A 24269-nucleotide genomic window follows, 5' to 3' on the forward strand; every position below is an offset into this window, starting at 1 on the left:
TCTGATTCATTCTTTGAGATGTTTCTTTTCTTTTTTTCCTTGAAACTTTAAATGGAATTGACTTTGTTTACACTATTCTGGTGTTTTTCACTTTTGGTGAAAGGAAAGACTTCCATCCTTTCCTGCTGTCTCCTGTGTTGCGTCTTAACTGCTGTTTGTGAGTTCTTGGGATTGAGATAAAAGATGAATTTTTACCTACCCACTGATTTTTTAGTGTAGATATTTTAATTCCTTTAAATTTGAGACTGACTTTCTTTCCATAGAATTTAATTTTATGATTGTCCTTATTGGGGGCTAACCCCCTCAGGATTCATATGAACACAGCAGTCTGATCAGTAAGGAAGATGCTTCTTCCAGAGCCTTTAAAGAGTATTTCTATAATAGTGGAGTCACATAATTACTTTTTTTTTTGGTGACTTTTCAGGTGTACTTGCTGTGTGAGTAGAGATCAATTTTTGCAATGGGTTGAGAAAAAAAAAATGAGGTTGAATTCAAGGGCAGAAATTTATAGCATCTTCTCCCTTATATTGTTTGAGAACTGAAGAAAGGTCCAAGTACTTGTGTTTTCTCACAATTTAATGCTCAGATGACTGAAGTCATACTAATTCTTAATTGCAGATTACTGAAGTTTAAAGACAACCATTTTCCATCAAGTCTTATTTTGGAAATGGTCTTTGTGGTTAAAACACGAGAGACTTTCTGTTTCTTCTGAGTCTTGGGTGACATCAGTGTGCCCATTGAGGAGACAGCATATTGAATCCTGACCTACTTTCCCTTTCCCAAGTGGGTTTAAGAAGCCGTAAGACAAGGTATGTAATAGTACTTTCAGCAACATAAGGCGCACACACATTTTTATGGGGAGCATATTATTAAAGTTTTGCCTCGAGGTAGATAAAAGCCTGTTCCTCTTATAGTGGAGAGCTCTGCTGAAATAGCAAATGGATTATAGCGATAGTAGCCTCTGTTTGCTCCAGAAAGCTCAAGCTGCACAGCTGTTTTGTCCATTCAGCCTTTGCAACACTGCAGTGTTGGGGTTAAGCCATGTGCATAGGTTTCAGAAGCAGGCAGCTAGGGCCACACGAAGCTGGGTGATCTAGAATGAGTTGCTTGACCTCTCTGAGGCTGTTTTCTCATCTGTAAAATGGGGATTATAATAGTACCTGACTTGGGTTATTGTGAAAAATGATATGAAATCATATATGTATATTGTTTATTTGGTACTGTGCCTGGCTCATGAATATTTGCTATTATTACTTGTATAAAAGAGAGATGACTAAATGGGAAAACAACTAGTGTAGGCGTGTGTGTGTATTTAAAGCCAATTCTAGTGCATTTTCTGTTCCCTCATTTACCCCACATACTGTGCAATGGGAAGACTTCATGTTGGCGTGGGACTCCTGCTCTGTCCTTTTATTTCTCATCTGGCCCCAAGAAGGCCTTCAGTAAATGTTAACTAAGTGATGAACCTGAAGCCCCTCATTGTGAAGTGCTGGCTTAATTATCAGAGAAAGATGTGATTTCCTGTGGTAATTGCTAGATATATTTTTGTATATTCCAGTTTGTTGAGAGTTGATTATCTATGAAGCATTCAGTAAATCCCATTTTATCAGACCTTTTCATTTTCCAGTCTCTGAAAGGAATTTATTGTGCCTAACACTTGGAAAATGTTTATATTGGGTTGTACAGCATGGTTTCCTGTGGTAAGGTTGTTAGAAGTAATAATGGACTGGCTAAAAATGTTAAAGCATTTATCTGTTAGGTTTGTTGGCAGATGAAGTATGAAAATGACAACAGCTGATGGCCCAGTTTCATCAGTCAGCCTGGAAATCAGTGAGAATCAAGCTTCTTTGTGCTCTGGTTGGAGGTTATATCTTCTCTAAGGTTTCCATTTCATGAAACATTTTTTTGTTAATGGAAAACTGGGTCAGCAGATGATGTGATGAAGGGCTATAGGTGTGGTTTTAATAATTGTTAACCTCCAGAGTTACCGGGTTTTTCTTTGGCCTTTTAAAAAATGTACACTCTCTAGCACCTCTTACCTTTATCTAGGCTTAAAATAATACCTGAAATTGAATTTAAGATAAGACTTAGAGCTGTCTAAGTGGCCTCTGAGCAGGTTAGAAACACGGACTTTCAGGAGCTGGAGGCTTGCATCTGCTCTGGATTGATTCAGTTCTTCATCCTTCTAAGAAAGGTGAACTGTGTTCTGGGCAGTTTTTTTGTAATGGGGTTTTCAGGCTAGATGTTTAACAAAAAAATAGAGACCCTCATCAGAAGTAGAGGTTTGAGGGTGGCTTCGGCAAAGAGGAGGCAAAAGTCCCTGCCTCATGTGCCAATTGAACTCCTCCGCCTTCCTTCCCTAGTGGCTGCATTTCAGGACTTGAAAGAGCTTTGGAATCCTTTGTTGAGTGCTTTGGGTGAGATTTGTATTCAAGTTGCTTTTTAGAACTAGGCTATTTGCTTGGCCTTCACCCCCAATCTCTGTGAATCCCACAGCTGTATAACAGACATCAGTCAGACACCAGACATCTAAGAAGTACCTCCTGTGTGTGAGGTTCTGGGGAAACATAGAAGGAAACACATAGAAGGATTCTCTCTATTCCCTAGAAACTCAGTGAGTCAAAGAGAGAAGCGATACTGACTTCCTTTAAAAAAAAAATGTACACCTAAATAAATATACAGCTAAACTAGCATTTTAATCTTTAGAACTCAAAAATGACATTGTAATGTACCTAGGGAGACATTTTCTAGGATTTCATTTTATGAAATTAAAAAAAATTGGAAAAAAAATTGGTGGTCTTCATTCTTTCGACATTTTATGTTTTTCCATTTAGTTGATATTACTATTTTTATTTCTTCATTATCTGCTGTTGGATCAGTTATTGTCCAATCAGGAAAGTGGGAACCACTCTAGATACTTCAAGCAGAGAGGGATTTGTTACAGAGGTGGTGGAAGGGCTGGAGGAGCAAAAGGAGGAAAGGAGGTGTGTGGTGGGGAGCACAAGGGAGAAGGGGGTTCTTAGCCAAAGATCAGAAAGTTGCCTTTGGGCTGGAGCCCAGGAGTCTGCACTCACAGATGAGCTTGGAGCCATATTGCCACAGTTCAGCAGGAACCCAGAAACCAGTGCCCCGCTGATGCTGCTAGAACCTGTGGTGTGTGTGCAGTTGCCTGCAGTCCTCCACAGTTGCTCGTTGCTGCTGCAGACATAACCAGAAGCAGGAAAAGTGTTGTATCCCTCTCCTGCCATCCAGTCTCTAGCCTTTGGCAGATTCTTAACTGGAAGCCAGCTAACAAAGGAGTCTGGGAAATGTAGTTTGCAGGCTTTCAGTTCTGGTGATACAGAGAAGAGTATAGAAAGTGTAGGTATGGCCAAATGAATGCTAGCATTGCTTGGGAATGATGAACTTGTCATAGTGGACCTGAGCGGAGAAGGCATTATTTTAAACTGATAACATTCAGATAGGTGGAAAAGTGTAATGGCATTCCAGCTAAGGGGTATAGCCTGGGTAGAGGTGTGAAAGCAAGAATGTACAAGGCAGGTTCAGGGAACAGTTTATCTGGAGCTTGGAATTCTTATTGAAGGATAGTTGGAAATAAGGTTGGAAAGGTAGGTTGGAGTCAAATTGGGGTGGAGGTGTTGCGACAAAACTGTTCTAAAATTAACACAGAGCAATGCTTTGGCCTGGGAGAGACCAGTGAGGAAACCCACATGATGGTCCAAGTTTTGGAATAACAAGGACACAACTAAGGCCACGGTAGTGGAGTTGGAGAGGAAAATGCAATCCGAGATAAACTTTTAACTGGTATATATATCAGTGGGTTGGGGCAAGCCATTGGAAGAAATAATGAATTCTCATTTTCTGTTAGTTTTTCCACATAAATTGAACGTGTTAATTACTTTAGGATCTTTGAAGGTCTCTGTTCTCTACTTTTTATGCTTTTACCTCTCTGGGATGGTACCTTAGTGAGTAAGACTCATCATAATATTGTGTGGATCTGTCTCAAAGTGGCACTAAATTAACTCTGGTCATAAACTTTATTAGTAAATCTGAAACCTGTGTAACCTCTGCAGGGGCCTTGATAACTTGAGGTGACACTTTTGTTACTTCGGGACACCTTTTTGGCTTTTTCTTTAGACACAAATTCACGTATCCCATTCAGCAAGTAATTGAGCCAGGTATTATGTGCGGTACTGAGGTTGAAAGGAGAGGGGAATAGATATGACACTAGGTCCCCATCTTCTTGGAGTCAACAATTTAACAAGAAACTCTTTAAAGGAAAAATATGACCGGGCCTTAAGAGTCTTTTTTTTTTTTTTTTTTTTTTTATGTGGTACGCGGGCCTCTCACTGTTGTGGCCTCTCCCGTTGCGGGGCACAGGCTCCGGACGCGCAGGCTCAGCGGCCATGGCTCACGGGCCTAGCCGCTCCGCGGCATGTGGGATCCTTCCGGACTGGGGCACGAACCCGTGTCCTCTGCATCGGCAGGCGGACTCTCAACCACTGCGCCACCAGGGAAGCCCTACCGGGCCTTAAGAGTCTTTGTAGTTGCTGTTTACCTGGAACCAGCCTCCCACATTATTAACTCCCTCACTTTTCTGTTTTGTAATTGTCTGTTACCCTTTGTTAGAATATGAACTCCAGGAGGACAAGGATCTTTGTCTCTTTTGTTCATTGCCATATCCCCAGTGCCTAGTGTAGTGCCTGGCACAATAGTAGGTAATTTACAAAGGCTTAGTATTTTTTTGTTGAATGGTTGAATGAGAATAAGTGAATGGGGCACCCAGGGAACTGAATAAAGGCCACAGTGGTTAGAGTCCCTGAGAAAGAAGTAGAGTGGTGGAGATGAGATCACATAGGGATGTATAAGAATTGGGGGTTTTATTAGAAGGGCAGAGGGAAGCTCTGAGGGGTTGTAAGCAGGAGATCAGCAAGAACAGATCTGTACTTTAAAAAGATGATTTGCTACTCTACAGAGTATGGATTGCAGAGAGCAAGAGTAGGATGGGGAGAACACTTGACGCTGTAGGGATCTAGCTTCCCTGGAAGCAGATATGTTTTCTTTCTCAGCTGTTGAGTTTGAGTGTCTGTTCCAAGGGTAGGGGTTGATTGTTATCAGTCTGATTATAATTGCATGCACTTAGGTTATCATTAGCCCCAAGAGACCTACCTGTCTCCTTGAAGAACATCATTGTCCAGGGATCCTGCTGACGGAAGAAAGCTGTCAAGACAGCTTGGCTGTTAGATGCCATTTAACTAGTTTGTGTCTGTGTGTGCCTCCCCTCCCCTCCCCTCCCCTCTGTGAGATTTAATGACCTAGTTAGGGAGAAAGTCCAGGCCTCTTGGCTACTCTCCAAGTGTTCTACCACTAAAATGTTGATATTACCTTTCTCAGAATTCTTCTGAATCATTTGCAGGCACTGTAAGTGGTTTTTTAAACTTTGATTTTGCCACTTTAAAGACTTTGTACTAGTACTTTTCGCTGTAGGAATTTGAGTTGCTGTGGTTACTTGAGGAAGGCCTTTTCACTTGCCTTTGCTGTTTTTTTTTTTAATATATATATGAATTTATTTTATTTTTGACTGCGTTGGGTCTTTGTTGCTGTGAGTGGGCTTTCTCTAGTTGTGGCAAGCGGGGGCTACTCTTCGTTGCGGTGCACAGGCTTCTCATTGTGGTGGCTTCTCTTGTTGCGGAGCACAGGCTCTAGGCGCATGGGCTTCAGTAGTGGTGGCCCGCGGGTTCTAGAGCACAGGCTCAGTAGTTGTGGCGCACGGGCTTAGTTGCTCCGTGGCATGTGGGATCTTCCCGGACCAGGGCTCAAACCGGTATCCCCTGCATTAGTAGGCAGATTCTTAACCACTGTGCCAACAGGGAAGCCCTGACTTTGCTTTTTAAACCGGAGTTGAGTAGCCTGTGATAGGTAGGAATGTTTCTGCCTCCTGACGTGTTAGTTGGCAAAGTAGTAGAGGCAGCCTTTAATAAAGGTCACTTTGGAAGAATATTATTTAGGTACTTAGCATTCTTGGCATTCTTGTGGAATGATACAGGTTTGGCCTTTTTATTAAGTTCTTAAAATCGAATGGTCTTTAATTAGAAGCAAGCACATATAAAACTTTGTGACTCCAGACAACACTGGTTTTACTGTATTAGATTGTAGAGTGTGGTTTGCGCCTGTAGGAATATGGGTTTTGGAGGAGGAATCAAGAAGGGGTGTGAAAAGGCTGTATCGAACACGTTCTAGCCCTGTCCAGGCCATTGGCTTACTGCAGCCTTAACTGTGTGGAATGTGGACATACAGCTTTCAAGCTCAATTGCCTTTTGATTGCTCCTGACTAGGCTTTTAGTTCTCATGATTCAACTGGTTGAGTTGAGCTTTTGTTAGGTAGTCAATATGGAAAATGGAGTTCAGTAGCTTAAGTATTTTTAACTCATGTAATTATAAGACTTGACAAGCCATGATTACATAGATTTTAATTGTCATCTTTGAAATGATCTGCTGTAATGTTTTAAATAAGACAGTGGAGGAATATATACATTCAAGGACTGACAAGTTATTACAACCACCCCTGCCCGCCCCACCTCTAAAAATAAAAACAGTGAGAGAAATCCCACCATACTGTATATGTATTGTGTAACGTTCTTCACTGGGCAAAAAGGCTCGGGAAAGTGTATATTCTCTCTTCATCCAAGTGTAACTCGGGATGTCCTTATTGAGGAAGACCTGAAGGCCTGGTGTGTTTGACAGAGTATTTTGGTATAGACACGTTATATAAGTTTACAGGCTGACACCTGTGCTGTTTAGGGGAGTCGATAGCCAGAGGGATCATCCTGTTATGGACAACAAAATTAAGCCCCTGACAGGCTCTCTTAAACACAGTGGGTTTTCTGAGCAGAAAGTTGAAATAGCAGTTGGATTGCAGGAGCAAGTGAGTGGTCTGAGGAGTTGGGAAGATACGTGCAGAAAGTGAAGGAGCTTGGTTGAGTCACCTCAGTTCGTTACCAAATCCTCTCTTCCTTCTGCAGACTATAGTAGTCACATTAGCCATGTTACAAAAGTTTTCATTTAAGCATAGCTGATGCTGTAGGTAGTTAAAGTCAGTCAGCTGACAAGGTTTTAAAATGGTGGTATATTTTTCTATTCCATTCTTTCTCGTGTGAGTTAGAAATCAGTAGCTATTTCTTGTACACTGATTTTAAGACTTTTCCAAAGAAAGTAGCTGTGATATGTTCCCAGGGCCATGTGTAACCTGGGGAGTGGGAGGTGAGGTCAATGAGGGAAACAGTCAGTGGATTTATGTTGGGATGAAACAGTGTGAGCGTTATGTGCACAGGTAACTGAGAAAGGTATGTTGTCACCCAACGTAAGTATATTTTTGATAATTTGAATTCAGAGACATTGTTTTCTGAATAGCAGCCAAATACATGAGGTCAAGGTGATTTCCTCTTGTAGGTAGGACAGCTGTCACGGAAGAGTAGGTTGAACCTGTTTTCCTTCTTAAGTATGAGGGCTGAAGTAGTGGTAAGAGATGACTCATTAGTTTTCATGAAAATTACTGGCCAAGGACTTTCAAGGAATGGAGGTTGATAAGGAGGAACTAGTTACTATTCTGGTCTGTTATCTAAGGGAAAATCATGAAGCTAGCATTTTATAGAAAATGCTACTTATTAAATTCCTTATATGACTACAAGTGTTTTCTTAGTTATTTTTGGACTCCTCAACAGGACATGTTACTTTTATAGTTTGAAATTTATCTTGAAGTAATGGGTAGTAGATAGCTGCTATATGGAACATATAGCAGAAGCTCATGAAAGTATACATATGATGAGGGACAGAGGTTGTTTTTGTCCCCTTCCTGATCATTTTGATTCTCGGATTTCATTAACCTTATGAAAAGGGTTTCATTAACCCATGGCAGAGAGTGGTGTGTAGAAACAGCCCTGGGGTGGGGTGGGGTGGGGTGGGGAGACGCGGGAGAGGCCCTAGCACAGGTCTGACGGCAGCTTCTGTGACTTCCCTTTTCCTCTTCAGCTTCCTCATCTGTTACCTGAAGGAGTTGGCTGACAGCTCTCACAGCTCTGCATTCAAGGATATTTCATTTGGAGAGACAACGGATTGGTTCATCTAGAAGCCTTTTTAGTCGTTAATCCCAAGAAGAATCTTAGGAATTTTTTTTGGCCAGTTTTCTTCAGATTTTGCTTCTTATTTATCTGCCCTTTCCCCTTGGCCAACTCCCTTGACAGTGAGACACAGGGTCATCGGTTTAAGTATGGGAAGGAAATTATGGCCTTGAGCACAGTCAGAAAGAATCTGGCTCTCAGGCACTTCCTGTGAGCCACCACTAAATTACAAAGACTGAGCCCTGACAAGGCTTTTCAAAGGGGCATCTTACACCACCACTGTGTCAGCGTTTCCGTCGTAAGCAGTTGTTTTTCATGGTGCTTATTATGACCAGGTTTGAAGTGGCCTTTACACGGAAGGCGTTTACCCAGTAGGGTGAGGGTATAATATCGGAGAGAGAGGTGGAGGGAGGGGGAGAGTACAAAGATTGCTTTCAGAATTCCCTCTTTCAGCCCAGACTGACCAAGCCATTCTTGCTCAGAATCCTGGGGGTTCCTCAGAGGATGAAGTCTAGACTCTCCTTATTGTGACAGGGCCCACCACAAAACAGGTTTGCCCCCGACCTCTCCCACCATACGTACCTCATGCTCGCCGTTCCAGTTCTCTGGCCAGGACAGCATGTTAGAGCAGGAGGGCAGGCCTGGCGGGGGTGGGGAGGTGTTAGACCTGGGCCTTTCAGACGGGCACCATCCCTTACTAGCCAAGTTGTTTCCCTTCTCTCTGTCTCGGTTCTCACTAATCTGCATAAGTTTCCTGAATGAGAAGAGAAGGGAGCCTTTCAGGGACAGACAGGAGACTCTTTTTGACTCTTGACTCTTGGCAAAATCTTGGGAATTAGACCACCAAATGTCTGCTTATTAAATTGGTTTTTGAACCATGAAGTTTTTTGAGCTTTTTAAAAAACTATAGAAGTTGAAAAAATTCTTTTCTTTATATGTGGAATCCCAACATATAAAATAGATCAAATTGAGTTGCTCTGTTTTAAGGCCGGAAGGTCTGGTGTTCCACCTGTTCAGCCTTCTCCATAGCCCTGAAGATCTGCCAGTTACATCCGGGGCCCTCCAGGGCACTGCTCCTCAACTGTTCTCATTGGTACGTGAGGATTAGAGTCACCTGTTTGACAGGACCCCAGGCAGAGAGGCCTAGTATACAAGGGAGAGAATCCCAGTGGTTGAGAGAGGGGGGTGCTCAAATCCCAGCTCTACTTCCTAGCTATGTGAACCTGTGTTTCTTCATTTCTCTGAATTGTATCCTTTTTTAAAAACTGTAGAGGAAAGTGTATAAAGCATGTACAGTCTGAACAATTATGAAGTGAATACCCTACCCGTGTAACCAACCCAGGTCAAGAAATAGAACAGAAGCTCTGCTCGTATCCTTTTTCTATCGTACCTCCTTTCCTAGCCTCAAAGTAGGAACCTGAGATATGCTTTTCAGATAGTGAGGTGATAAATATTTGAGTAAGAAATATTTTTCATAATACCTTTTTGTTAATAGTGCCTACGTGTAACATCTTCTCATTCAGAAAATCCATTTTGTGTTAAATGTATTAATTCATAAATCCATCACCTCTAGAAGATAGGGATAAACACCTCAATTTAGCAGATTTTCAAATATGATGAATTGAGCCTAAGGCATGATTTTGTGCTAATTCCAGCCTCCTTCCCATGTTCTGTCTTGTAACTGTTCATTTTCCATTTCTCTCAGACCTCTGCTTTTAACTTTATTTGAAGCAAGGCAAGTATATAAGTAAGTGTGGAGGCTAGAAAGTGGAAAGGAGAAATATAAGTATTGGTTTACTAGTGTGAGTCCTAAATAAGTTCTTTAATCTGTGAATTCAGATTGTTCCCTACTAAAATTTGCTGGATTTAGAAGTTGTTCTCTTATGTTTCTCTGTGACCATTGTTCTTATCTTCAGTACAGGTGAATTAAATAAAACCAACCGTTCTTATTAAAAAAGTTCATACATGTGGCATAATTTTTATTACTAGCAGTAGTCTGCTTTAGGACCGGCAACTTATAGAATAATGCAAATGAGTAGTGAGGAATAATTAGAGATAATGGGCTGAAATCCCCATGTCATCTTAGACTGCCACCAGGGGAACAGAATAGTAAGGCTTACTGTTGGACTTGAAAACAAGCCGACCTATTTTTCCCAATTGACAGAAATGCCTGTTTCTTCCTCTGCAAGACACATTTGGCTGGACGGTACCTCCACTTTTGTATATTCAGATAAATTGTTTTGGAGAATGTTCTTTCAAAAAAACTTTGTTGTTTTCTACTGAACTTAAAAAAAAACCTGAATAGATCAGAAGTGCTCAGAAGTAACTGCTGAGATAATTTTATAGGTTTTCTTTACCATTTCAAAAATCAATGTAAAATTGGCCCAAATACCAGGAAATTCAGAGGTAAGATGTGGCTGTGTTTTTTTTGTTTGTTTTTAAACATCTTTATTGGATTATAATTGCTTTACAGTGGTGTGTTAGTTTCTGCTTTATAACAAAGTGAATCAGCTATACGTATATGTGGCTGTGTTTTTGTATCTTGGTTTGGTAAGAATCTTAGCTCACTGTATTAATGGTAGATAGGCTGTGATACCAAGGTGGATTCGAGTAATTTCAGTTTCCAGTTGGCCTTGGTGTTGCATTTCCTTTGGCGTGGAATATTTTTGCAGGTTATCAGAAATTGTGTGTTGTTATTGTTCTTAATATAGGTAACCCAGAGAAATTGTGCTGCATTAGTGAGAAAGATTTCTCAGCCTTCACTTTTGTCTTTGTTTATAGTTGCTTTGATCAGATAGCCTGATCAGAACTCCAGAGTTACCTGAGAGAAAGCTGCTGAGGATAAAGTTTAAGGAAGTGCTTTTGCTGAAAGCAGCTCCCTTCATTCATCAGGGGAATTTGATTTCATCCTGTGAATAACTTGGCTTAGAAATTTTGTTTCTTTGGGACCGGCTTGTAGAGTTCTGCATGAGAACTGTGTCATGGTGAAAAATGGGCTATTTGCTTTATTCTGTGTGGGCCGGCTATGATGGTAGGATAACAGAGCTGTGTTTTTCTACGCTGGAATTTGAGGTACCTTTACCAGGGTTTGGGGGAAAAATAAATCAAGAGGCGCATTGGAACTTCCCTGGTGGTCCAGTGGTAAAGAATCCGCCTTACAGTGCAGGGGACACGGGTTGATACCTGGTCAGGGAACAAAGATCCCACATGCCACGGGGCAACTAAGCCTGTGCGCCACAACTAATGAGCTCTTGCGCCGCAACTAGAGCCCACGTGCCACAAACTACAGAGCCCACGTGCCCTGGAGCCTGCTCACCACAACTAGAGAAGAGAAAACCCACACGCCGCAACTAGAGAGAAGCCTGCGCACTACAACGAAGAGCCTGTGCGCCTCAACGAAAGATCCCGCGTGCCGCAGTGAAGACCCCGCATGCTGCAACGTAGGCCCAATGCAGCCAAAAATAAATAAGTAAATAATAAATCTTAAAAAAAAAAAAGGAGCATTAAGGGACATTTGTAAAAATTATATATGTAATGTCAGAGACTCTTTCATAGCTGTTCTTTAAAAAATTAACTTTGGGCCAAATTATTTTCAAAACAGTCATCTGAGTTATCAGTCCTTGAAAATTGTTTTTGATCCCTTTGTGTTTTCTTCATTGGGCCCTCTGGAGAGTGCTGGCCATTGCACAGCGCATAGTAAGAGCTGAGTGCACATACATACCCATTGTCCAAGAATAGCCCATCTGTTGTATGAGATTACATGTTTCAAGACCAGATGGTGAAACACTTAAATCAGTCTTTCCAAAGATCCAGATGACCCATTTCAGAGATTTCCTGTACCCAGAGCCCTGGGGATATAGTAAGATTCTGTGGCTTTGAGGAAATCCTCCCTCCTACGCTAAACAGGAGTAGGTGTATGTAGCCTGTGCTAGTGGGAGCAACCACCAGTACTATTCTGGGCAAATATTTGCTCTTTGCTTCCTTTGTAAAATCCGTGGCTTTCTGCCCCTTCCCTACCATGTTATTTGAATTTGCATTGGACTGAACGGTAGAAATATAATTGCCATATTCAAATGGTGTTTTCTTTCACGTAAGATGATCATCTCCTTAGACTGTGTTAATTTGTTAGGTGTGGAGTTGAGGTAGCAGTGTTACCAACAATAAGTAACACTGCTGGGATAAAAGATTATTTTCACGTTAGATTCTCACAGGTAAAAATACAGTCTGTTCATAGTCTGAGCCCTGCTGACCTTCTTGTCTTCTACCTTCCACGGACGAAAACTCTGTGCCAGTCAGTATGTCCCAAAACGTATCTGCTGCTGTTCCATTTTGGTCACCGTCATTCATACCCTTTCATGTCTTTAGAATACCTGGGCCATCTCTCTAAGCCCTGCCAATCTTTTATGTACCAATTCAGATTTTACTTCTGCTCTGACACCATTCCCAGTCTATCCCACCATTCCCAGTCTATCCCAGATCTGAATGATCCCCTCTTCCTTTCTCTGGATCCCAGGAAATGGTCTATGCTATTTATTTTTTATTTATTTATTTTTTAATAAATTTATTTACTTATTTTTGGCTGCATTGGGTCTTCATTGCTGCACACAGGTTTTCTCTAGTTGCGTTGAGTGGGGGCTACTCTTTGTTGCAGCGTGCAGGCTTCTCATTGCGGTGGCTTCTCTTGTTGTGGAGCACGGGCTCTAGGCACACGGGCTTCAGTAGTTGTGGCACGCGGGCTCAGCAGTTGTGGCTCGCGGGCTCTAGAGTGCAGGATCAGTAGTCGTGGCACATAGGCTTAGTTGCTCCTTGGCATGTGGAATCTTCCCAGACCAGGGCTCGAACCCATGTCCCCTGCATTGGCAGGTGGACTCCCAACCACTGCGCCACCAGGGAAGTCTGGTCTATGCCATTTATTGTCTGTGATCTAGTTATTTTTTAAGTTAAAATATTGTATCTCTAGTAAATTATTAGATTCTCACCAGCAAGGACAGGGTCCTGTTTCTTCTTTGTTTCATCACATTGTCTTAGATATAAATATGTATTTGATTTGGTTGATGGACAGTTCAGTTCTTAATTCTAAGGATTAGAGACTAGAGTGATACAAAAATGGTTAACGTCTCTGAAATATTATGAAGGAAGGAGAGAATTTAGCTGCTCTGTAACTGGGGCCATCAAATGGCCTACCTTTCTCTTTTATTCAGTGTTAGAGGCTGTGTTGTGCTTAAGTTCGATGTTGTCATTTCAGATGTAGTCATTTCAAAAGATACTTCTCATGCGGTAAAGAGATGAGCAGAACAAGGGCATTTCTTCACGTTTCAATAGAAATTACACAGAGGAAGTGAAAACTCCCTCTGTATTTTGGTGTCAGATTTATAAGGATGATAATTCCTATTTATAGCTAAATACTCTGATGCATCATTTGTGCACATCACTAACTCTAAGCTTCTGTAAATCTATTTGGATTTCACAGATGAATTAATTGGATAAACGAGGACCTTGGCTTCCACTTCCAACTTTAATTTCTTTTTGTAAAGGAAAACAAACAAAAACCTTAGGAAATTTTACTTTAACATTTAATAATGTGAAAATAGAAACATTGGGTTTTTAAAGACTATTTTGTTTAAATTCAGTGGTTCAGTAGACCAGAGAGTCATATTCTCTTCTTACTGGAGCTTTTTTTGTGTGTGTGGTACACGGGCCTCTCACTGTTGTGGCCTCTCCCGTTGCGGAGCACAGGCTTCGGACCTGCAGCCTCAGCGGCCATGGCCTAGGCGCTCTGCGGCATGTGGGATCTTCCCGAACTGGGGCACGAACCTGTGTCCCCTGCATCGGCAGGCGGACTCTCAACCACTGCGCCACCAGGGAAGCCCTTACTGGAGCTTTTATATCGCATCCTTCCTGGCCTGTTTGGAAAGTAAATTCCTCTGAAAAATTCTTAAGGAATCTTTCTTACAGGGAAAATGCTTCCTGGTTAGATCCCTTCCTTTTGTTCTTCCCCTCCCCTCTGTAGAGCAGTGAGTCTTATCATGTATCTACTTAATGCAGACATTTTAACCAGCTGTTGATGGTAATTCATAGTTTTGAAAATCCATTCAGAAATTTAATGTGTTCAGAAGTATGAGGTATTAAGGACATTTAGAAAATGCTCTGCTTTCTGTTAAATTAAAATGCGTATTTCCATTCCATTCTCCTATTAGAATTAAGAAAAATTATGGTAACAAGGATTTTGCTTCCTTTGCTAGTAGCTCACTATGAAATTATTTCCTTACATTATCCTATATATAATTATTATACAGTGTTATATTATTATTAGTTTGGTGGTGTTCTGTATATGGTTGTTCGAAACGGAATGCATTTTCAGAATTTGTTGGCTAGTCTCACAGGCAGAGAGAGTAGTTTTGGTTATGAATACTGGTGGTATGTAGATCTGTGTCTTAACAGGGCATTCTAGATCACAGAGCCCAGAAACATTTCCTCTTGGGGGTGGGGGTAGGGGGTGTGAGGTTGCGGATGGAAGGGTGAAACACACACTGGGCTGCTGAACTTGAGCAGTCATATTAATGCTGGATCACAGTGGCATTTCTGTGTCCTATGAAATGTGTACTATCTTGGGAATGTTACCTCTTCTTGCCCTGGGTGTTCTGTAGAGGTGTTAAAAAAGAAAACACCCCTCCTCCTACCTTCCAGTTGAGGCGCTCTTTGTGGAGCTACTGTCTTGGTTAAACAAGTCAAATAACTCCGGAAGCTTGGTGACAAGTTCTAAAAAAGCTCTCAGATGTTTGTATTATGGTTTTGTTTTTTTGTTTGTTTGTTTTTTTGATGTGGACCATTTTCAAAGTGGAAATTGAAAATTGAAAATTACTGAATTTGTTACAGTGTTGCCTCTGTCCTATGTCTTGGTTTCCTGGCTGCAAGGCATGTGGGATCCCAGCTCCCCGACCAGGGATCGAACCTGCACCCCTGCATGGGAAGGTGAAGTCTCAAGCACTGGACTGCCAGGGAAGTCCCTGCATTATGTTCAGCCTATATTTGTGACAAAGAATTGAAAATACTCCTGGAGTATTTTTCTTCCTGAAGAAGTGGACTTATGGCTTCAAATGTGAAGCTAAATGTTAGGTTCTGTGTTTTTATTTTTCTAATACAAGTAGCTCAGTAAAGCTTCAAGATAAAAGGAGTTACTGGTTTTTTTTTAAAATTAATTATTTTTTAAATTTTTTGGCTGCACTGGGTCTTCGCTGCTGTGCACGGGCTTTCTCTGGTTGCGGCGAGCGGGGGCCACTCGTCGTTGTGGTGCGCGGGCTTCTCACTGCAGTGGCCTCCCCTGTTGTGGACCACGGGCTCCAGGAGCGTGGGCTTCAGTAGTTGTGGCACGAGGTCTCAGTAGTTGTGGCACGTGAACTCTAGAGCGCAGGCGCAGCAGCTGTGGCGCATGGACTTAGTTGCTCTGCAGCATGTGGGATCCTCCCAGGCCAGGGCTCGAACCCCTGTGTCCCCTGCATTGGCAGGCGGACTCCCAACCACTGTGCCACCAGGGAAGCCCGGAGTTACTGTTTTAAAGAATACTTTTTTCCTCCTCTGTTGTAACTCTTCAGTTTTAAAAGGATTAGTATTGGCAAATTATTAGAATGGGTGTTCAGATTTTGCTGTTTGAGTAGCTTAGTTGCCCACTAAGAACACCAGTTCCCATCAGATTTACACTCTGAAGACATTGCGAAGTCTTGGACATGCCCTGTCTTCTACTTTCTCTTTCTTTGTGGCCTTCAGATCATTAAATTTAGTGACTCAGCTAATTTTTTTTACCCACCTCTTAGAAAAGTTGAACGTGTTTGTGACCAAGCACTTAAGGTTATTTCCTTTAAACCAAGTGTTTGAGACGTTTTTAGATTTATAACAGTCTTTGTTTACCATGTAATTCAGTCCAATTGAGGAACTAGTAAAACTGCATTATCTAGACATCAAAGACAGACATGTAAGAAGAGTATACTTATACCAGGGAAACTGTTAGGTTTCTAACAAGTGGGAAGTTACCAGGTGTCCAAAAATTAACCACTCCCATGCCACTTAATTCTCATTTTTGTAGCTTTTTTAGCTCAGCCAGCAGCATTCTGGGTTTAAAATATCAGTTGCTCCATTCTTGAGAGTCGAGAGTGTTTTCTTTTCTGTAGCATCCTTCAGATAACTGAGACATTGATTTGAATGGACTAAATAGAATATCCTGCCTAAAAAAAAATTGTAAGGAACAAGGTGTTGAATGGACTATGCATTTTAGTTTAGTTCAAAATTAAACCAATATCTTTATTTCTTGCGGTTTAAGAGCAGGTTGGGGTTTTGTTTTCCTGAGATTTCTGTGAAGAGGTAGATTATTCGGCCCGCTTTACAGAGGATAAGTGGGATGATTTGCCAGCTGCATGCAGCAGTTGCTTGAAGTAGGACCTGTGTCGCCAAGTTGCATTTCAAGATTGGTCAAGTGGGTGGCCTTGGCTCCTGCCAGACGCTGGGATGAGGAATGATAGAGAAGGGCTCTGTTAGGTGAGCACCCTTGACTTCCTTAAACCTTTGTCAGCATTCCTACCTGAGACTCTGTTAAAGCCTCATTAAAACAAAAATTGTAGGGACTTCCCTGGTGGTGCAGAGGTTAAGAATCCGCCTGCCAATGCAGGGAACACAGGTTCGAGTCCTGGTCCGGGAAGATCCCACATGCTGTGGAGCAACTAAACCCGTGTGCCACAACTACGGAGCCTGCACTCTAGAGCCCGTGAGCCACAACTACTGAAGCCCGCATGCCACAACTACTGAAGCCTGTGCACCTAGAGCCTGTGCTCCGCAACAAGAGAAGCCATCGCAATGAGAAGCCCACGCATCGCAACGAAGAGTAGCCCCCACTGGCCGCAACTAAAGGAAGCCCGCGCGCAGCTACCAAGACCCAACACAGCCAAAAATAAATAATAAACAAATTAATAAATTAAAAAAATATTGTATATGTGTACTACAGAATAGTGTGCAAAAAGCACTTTGATTTCATATAAATCTTTCCTTTTCAGGTATTTCAGAGGATGTGTGTAAACATGCTTTAGATGTTCATAAGCGTCTTATAATTTTACTTATGTACGCAATCACCTAGGGAAATGGGGGATGGGGAAGGTTGGGGTTTTCTTCTCTTTCCCATAGCTGTCCCGCTTGCTCCTCCTGAAGTCTGGAGCTTGGCTTCTATAGGAGCATGCCAGTAGGTTATCTGGAGGCGATTACTTACAGGCATTGGGATTTCTCTTTTGAGAAATGGTCAAACAATTTTTACATACCATGTAGCCACATTTTGTCTCCATAGAGGGTTTGGCTTTCTGGGTTATCAAAGGAAGACACGGATTTTTGGGAAAGGTCTTTGACCTTTCAGGGTTATCATCATAGGGGACAGTTGTGCTCTCCCATTTGTTGCCCCCTTGTATCAGTCAGAATAACGTATCGTGGTCTGACTTCCTGTGGCACCTCTTGTGAGATAGGCTCGCAGAAAAATATGAAGGTTGTGGAAATGCTGGGTTCCTACCAAGCATAAATGAGATTCAAAAGAAAATTGCTGTTTATTTTAAATTCTCTTTGGAGTGTCTCGGGAGACTGTTCATTTGGCTACAGCTTCAGCAATTGCACAGTTATATTTACGTGTGGAAGTAGACTGCAGTGCAGTATAAACTGTAGCAACCAGAAGAACATTTATGTAGCGGCAGCCAAAGACTACATATTTTACTTATTTCAGCTGGAAAGCTGCTAAAGACTTTGTAAGACATCATCATAACATTTTATGACTTCAGCTATTCAAACTTTAGGTCCTTTAAGGTGCCACTTCACAGCCACAGTCTGTGACTCCCCATAGCCTTTGGGGAAGAATCGAAGCTCTTTGAAAGTGGCTTAATCTGTTCCCTGCCTACTTGCTAATGCATCTCACCCATCTCCTCCCCATACACACTTAAGTTCAGCTGGTTCTCCCACGGGAATGAATGCCCTTTTCTGGAGAGAGAGGAGTCTGCAACCTTTCAGCCCCTCTACTTTAGGTCTCGCCTGAGATGGAACTTCCTCCAGCAAGGCTTTCCTAAATCTAAAAGGCTGGGTTTGGGGGCCCTTTAATAAGCTCTAATAGTCATTCATCTGTTCATTCCTTCAGTAAATATTTGTGTCAAACATGTTCTTGTAGCTTGAGGACACAGAGTGACGAACGCAGGGGTAGGCCTTACCCTCACAGGGCTTATGTTCTCGTCAGGGAACCACCCATATTCATACCCTTCAAAAAAACAAAAAAACCTTTTATTTGGAAATAATTACAAACTTAGAGAAGTTGCAGAAATTAAAATAGCACAAAGGAATATCCTGTACATTTTACCCAGATTCACCTGTTGTTAATATTTTACCTTGTTTGCATTCTTAGTCTCTCTCAATATGTAGGCGTGATTTTTTTTTGGACCAGTCACATACATTATGGTCTTTTCCCTCTGAATACTTCAGTGTGTATTTCCTAAGAGTAGGGCTTTTCTCTCACATGATAGTTATAAACTTCATAAATTTACACTGATAGAATACTTTTATCTAATTCCATTCATAGTCCAATGTTATTAATTGATCTAATGATGTTCTGAATAGCCTTCCTCCTCCTGCCCCTCCACCCCCGCCCCATACAGAATTCAGTCTAGGGTCAGATAATTGCATTTAGTTAGGATGTCTCTGTAGCCTCCTTTAATCTGGAATATTTATTTACAAAGCCATTCTCTGTCTATTATGACACTGATTTTTTTTTTTTTTTAAGTACAGAAATGCACACACACCCCCGCCCCCGGCCATAATAGAATCTTGCTCATTTTGTGTTTGTCTGATGTTTCCTTGTGATTAGGTTGAGGTAGTGCATTCTAGGCCATCATACTGCACAGTGATGTTGTATCCTCCTGGGGTATCACATCTGGAGACCTGTGATGTCCTTCTGGCTCTTTGGTGGTGATAATTTTCATTACTCAAAGTGCTGCCCAGTATCTCCACTGTGTAATTAGTGTTTGTTTTCCTTCTTCCATTTGCAGCTAATAAGTAGTCTCTCAGGAGACCTCATTTCTGCACAAGATCCTGCTCCTCATCAAAACTCCCCCCCACCCAATCAGCATCGAGTGATGATTCTTGTCTGATCTAGGATTATGAACTCAAGTTCCTACTTTTGCAGTGGATTGTAATTCATTACTGTACTATTACTGTATTATTTTGATGTTCAGAGTGTCCCAGATTTGACCAATGGGTGCCCCTTCAAACTGGCTCCTGTGTCCTTGTGAAGTACCCTATCATTTTTTCAGGCACTTCCTTCCTTTCTTGTATAATAAGATGTTCCAGGCTCATATTGTACCAACCCTGCCCTAGCCCTGGAATCAGCCATTTTAACAAGGAGCTTGCAAGCCCTTGTTTTAGCCCTTAGCACACTGCTTACTTACGTGTTTTCCTCCATTAGATGACATTGTACCTCTGAGGGTACACAGATGTCAGTCTTTTTTTTTTTTCTTGAATAATTGTAAACTGCCTTGCTTTGTAGATTGCCTTTAGTGCAACTGCTTTGGTTATTTCACCACTTCTTACATTCTTTGCTGTTGGCAGATTCTCGTTTTTATTTATTTTTTTATTTTTGGCTGCATTGGGTCTTCATTGCTGTGCTCAGGCTTTCTGTAGTTGCGGCGAACAGGGGCTACTCTTCGTTGCGGTATGCGGCCTTCTCATCGCGGTGGCTTCTCTTGTTGCGGAGCATGGGCTCTAGGCATGTGGGCTTCAGTAGTTGCAGCAGGTGGGCTCAGTAGTTGCAGTACGTGGGCTTAGTTGCTCCGCGGCATGTGGGATCTTCCCGGACCAGGACCAGGGCTTGAACCTGTGTCCCCTGCATTGGCAGGCGGATTCTAAACCACTGCGCCACCAGGGAAGTCCAGATGTCAGTCTTATCTGCTCTTATGTCTTTACCCAACTTAAGGCCTCGTACATTTGATGTTCACTATGATTATTTGTTGAACAATAAAATTGATTTTTCCTATTGTTTGGTGATTAAAATTGTTTTCAAAATTATGATGCTGATTGGTTTTCTTTTTTCCTCCCCCACCTAGGAAGAAATGTTGGCTATTTGGTGATGAGAAGTGGCAAAAACTAACCTCGTACTGGTATACAAGCACGATGAGATCTGACACTTTTGCTTCGTGGGCAGCCGGCCCCCACTGATAATGTGGGGAAGCCATTGGGTCCACTGGAAAACACTAATCTGATCTTGGAAGTAGCTGGTTGTGGCAGGATGTGTCGACGATGATGATGGCAAGAAAGCAAGATGTCCGCATTCCCACCTACAACATCAGTGTGGTGGGATTGTCTGGGACGGAGAAGGAGAAGGGCCAGTGCGGCATTGGGAAGTCTTGTTTGTGCAACCGCTTTGTGCGCCCGAGTGCTGACGAGTTTCACTTGGACCATACCTCTGTCCTCAGCACCAGTGACTTTGGTGGGCGAGTGGTCAATAATGACCACTTTCTCTACTGGGGAGAAGTTAGCCGTTCCCTGGAGGACTGTGTGGAATGTAAGATGCACGTTGTGGAGCAGACTGAATTCATTGATGATCAGACTTTTCAACCTCACCGGAGCACGGCCCTGCAGCCCTATATCAAGAGAGCTGCTGCAACCAAGCTCGCATCAGCTGAAAAACTCATGTACTTTTGCACTGACCAGCTGGGGCTGGAGCAGGACTTTGAGCAGAAACAAATGCCAGATGGAAAGCTGCTAATTGATGGTTTTCTTCTTGGTATTGATGTTAGCAGGGGCATGAATAGGAACTTTGATGACCAGCTCAAGTTTGTCTCTAATCTCTACAATCAGCTTGCAAAAACAAAAAAGCCCATAGTGGTGGTCCTGACTAAGTGTGATGAGGGTGTGGAGCGGTACATTAGAGATGCGCATACTTTTGCCTTAAGCAAAAAGAACCTCCAGGTTGTGGAGACCTCAGCAAGATCCAATGTAAATGTGGACTTAGCTTTCAGCACCTTAGTGCAACTCATTGATAAAAGTCGGGGAAAGACGAAAATCATTCCTTATTTTGAAGCTCTCAAGCAGCAGAGTCAGCAGATAGCTACAGCAAAAGACAAGTATGAGTGGCTGGTGAGTCGCATTGTGAAAAACCACAATGAGAATTGGTTGAGTGTCAGCCGAAAGATGCAGGCCTCTCCAGAGTACCAGGACTATGTCTACCTGGAAGGGACTCAGAAAGCCAAGAAGCTATTTCTCCAGCACATCCATCGCCTCAAGCATGAGCATATTGAGCGCAGGAGGAAGCTGTACCTGGCAGCCCTCCCGCTAGCTTTTGAAGCTCTTATACCCAATCTAGATGAAATAGACCACCTAAGCTGCATAAAAGCCAAAAAGCTCTTGGAGACCAAGCCAGAATTCTTGAAGTGGTTTGTTGTGCTTGAAGAGACACCGTGGGATGCCACCAGCCACATTGACAACATCGAGAACGAGCGGATTCCCTTTGACTTAATGGATACCGTCCCTGCGGAGCAGCTGTACGAGGCCCACTTAGAGAAGCTGCGGAACGAGAGGAAAAGAGCTGAGATGAGAAGGGCATTCAAAGAAAACCTGGAGACCTCTCCTTTCATAACTCCTGGAAAGCCTTGGGAAGAGGCCCGCAGTTTTATTATGAATGAAGATTTCTATCAGTGGCTAGAAGAATCTGTATACTTGGATATTTATGGCAAACACCAAAAGCAAATTATAGACAAAGCAAAGGAAGAGTTTCAGGAGCTGCTTTTGGAATATTCGGAATTGTTTTATGAGCTGGAGCTGGATGCTAAGCCCAGCAAGGAGAAGATGGGTGTCATTCAGGATGTTCTGGGGGAGGAACAGCGATTTAAGGCACTACAGAAGCTCCAAGCGGAGCGTGATGCCCTTATTCTGAAGCACATTCATTTTGTGTACCACCCAACAAAGGAAACATGCCCTAGCTGCCCCGCCTGTGTGGATGCTAAGATCGAGCACTTGATTAGTTCTCGGTTTATCCGACCATCTGACCGGAATCAGAAAAATTCACTTTCTGACCCCAACATTGATAGAATCAACTTGGTGATCTTGGGCAAGGATGGCCTTGCACGAGAGTTGGCCAATGAGATTCGAGCTCTTTGTACAAATGATGATAAGTATGTAATAGACGGTAAAATGTATGAGCTCTCCCTGAGGCCAATAGAAGGGAATGTCAGGCTTCCTGTGAACTCTTTCCAAACACCAACGTTTCAGCCCCATGGTTGTCTCTGCCTTTACAATTCAAAGGAGTCTCTATCCTATGTGGTGGAGAGTATAGAGAAGAGCAGAGAGTCCACACTTGGCAGGCGAGATAATCATTTAGTCCATCTCCCTCTGACCTTAATTTTGGTTAACAAAAGAGGAGACACCAGTGGAGAGACCCTGCATAGCTTAATACAGCAAGGTCAGCAGATTGCTAGCAAACTTCAGTGTGTCTTTCTCGACCCTGCTTCCGCTGGCATTGGTTACGGACGCAACATTAACGAAAAGCAAATCAGTCAAGTTTTGAAAGGACTTCTGGACTCCAAGCGTAACTTAAACCTGGTCAGTTCTACGGCTAGCATCAAAGATCTGGCTGATGTTGACCTGCGAATTGTCATGTGTCTGATGTGTGGAGATCCTTTTAGTGCAGACGACATACTCTTTCCTGTCCTTCAGTCCCAAACCTGTAAGTCTTCCCATTGCGGAAGCAACAACTCTGTTTTACTTGAACTACCAATCGGACTACACAAGAAGCGCATTGAACTGTCTCTTCTTTCATACCATTCCTCATTTAGCATCAGAAAAAGCCGATTGGTCCATGGGTACATTGTTTTCTATTCAGCCAAACGTAAGGCCTCCTTGGCTATGTTACGTGCCTTTCTTTGTGAAGTGCAGGATATTATCCCCATCCAGCTGGTTGCACTCACTGACGGCGCTATAGATGTCCTGGATAATGACTTAAGTCGGGAACAGCTGACTGAGGGGGAGGAGATTGCTCAAGAAATTGACGGAAAGTTCACAAGTATCCCGTGTAGCCAACCCCAGCATAAACTTGAGATCTTCCACCCATTTTTTAAAGATGTGGTGGACAAAAAGAACATAATCGAGGCTACTCATATGTACGACAATGCTGCCGAGGCCTGCAGCACCACAGAAGAGGTGTTTAACTCCCCCCGGGCAGGCTCTCCGCTCTGCAACTCAAACCTGCAGGATTCTGAAGAAGATATCGAGCCCACTTCTTATAGCCTGTTTCGAGAAGACACATCACTGCCCTCTCTGTCCAAAGACCATTCTAAGCTCTCTATGGAACTGGAGGGAAATGACGGGCTGTCTTTCATCATGAGCAATTTTGAGAGTAAACTGAACAACAAAGTACCTCCGCCAGTCAAACCAAAGCCTCCTGTCCATTTTGAAATTACCAAGGGGGATCTGTCTTATTTAGACCAAGGCCATAGAGATGGACAGAGGAAGTCTGTGTCTTCTAGCACCTGGCTACCTCCAGATGGGTTCGATCCTTCTGATTATGCCGAACCCATGGATGCTGTGGTCAAGCCAAGGAATGAAGAAGAAAACATATACTCAGTGCCCCACGACAGCACCCAAGGCAAAATCATCACCATTCGGAATATCAACAAAGCCCAGTCCAATGGCAGTGGGAATGGTTCCGACAGCGAAATGGACACTAGTTCTCTAGAGCGAGGACGCAAGGTATCCATCGTGAGCAAGCCAGTGCTGTACAGGACGAGATGCAGCCGGCTGGGGAGGTTTGCTAGTTATCGAACCAGCTTCACCGTGGGGAGCGATGATGAGCTTGGGCCCATCCGAAAAAAAGAGGAGGATCAGGCATCCCAGGGTTATAAAGGGGACAGCGCCGTCATTCCATATGAGACAGATGAAGACCCAAGGAGGAGGAATATTCTTCGCAGTCTAAGAAGGAACACTAAGGTAAGACCCAAGTTTAGGAGTGAGTTATAGGAGTGGCTTGCACAGTGCCTTGGTAAGAGTTCATTGATGATGATGAAGATTTTCAAGGACAGCTTACTCTGGTAAAAAACTGCCCTGTGTGTGTGTGTTGTGTGTGTGTGTGTCTTTACTCTTTGACTTAGCATTAAA

General features: G+C 42.7%; 1 protein-coding gene across 4 annotated transcripts in view; it reads left to right on the plus strand.

Annotated features, from left to right (window-relative positions):
* The window catches only part of ARHGAP35 (Rho GTPase activating protein 35), a 121665-nt gene that overhangs the window by 23230 nt on the left and 74166 nt on the right, over window positions 1-24269 (plus strand). For 3 of the 4 annotated variants that reach the window (XM_033430655.2, XM_049702864.1, XM_004271125.4), the window contains exon 2: window positions 20225-24101. In XM_033430655.2, the coding sequence (XP_033286546.1) occupies window positions 20418-24101 (3684 nt within the window). In that variant the 5' untranslated portion in view covers window positions 20225-20417. Of the gene's footprint in view, window positions 1-618; window positions 810-20224; window positions 24102-24269 lie in introns of all 4 variants that reach the window. The other variant, XM_033430654.2, reaches the window with a different exon arrangement.

This window comes from Orcinus orca, chromosome 20 (assembly GCF_937001465.1).
Source record: "Orcinus orca chromosome 20, mOrcOrc1.1, whole genome shotgun sequence".
NCBI lineage: Eukaryota > Metazoa > Chordata > Mammalia > Artiodactyla > Delphinidae > Orcinus > Orcinus orca.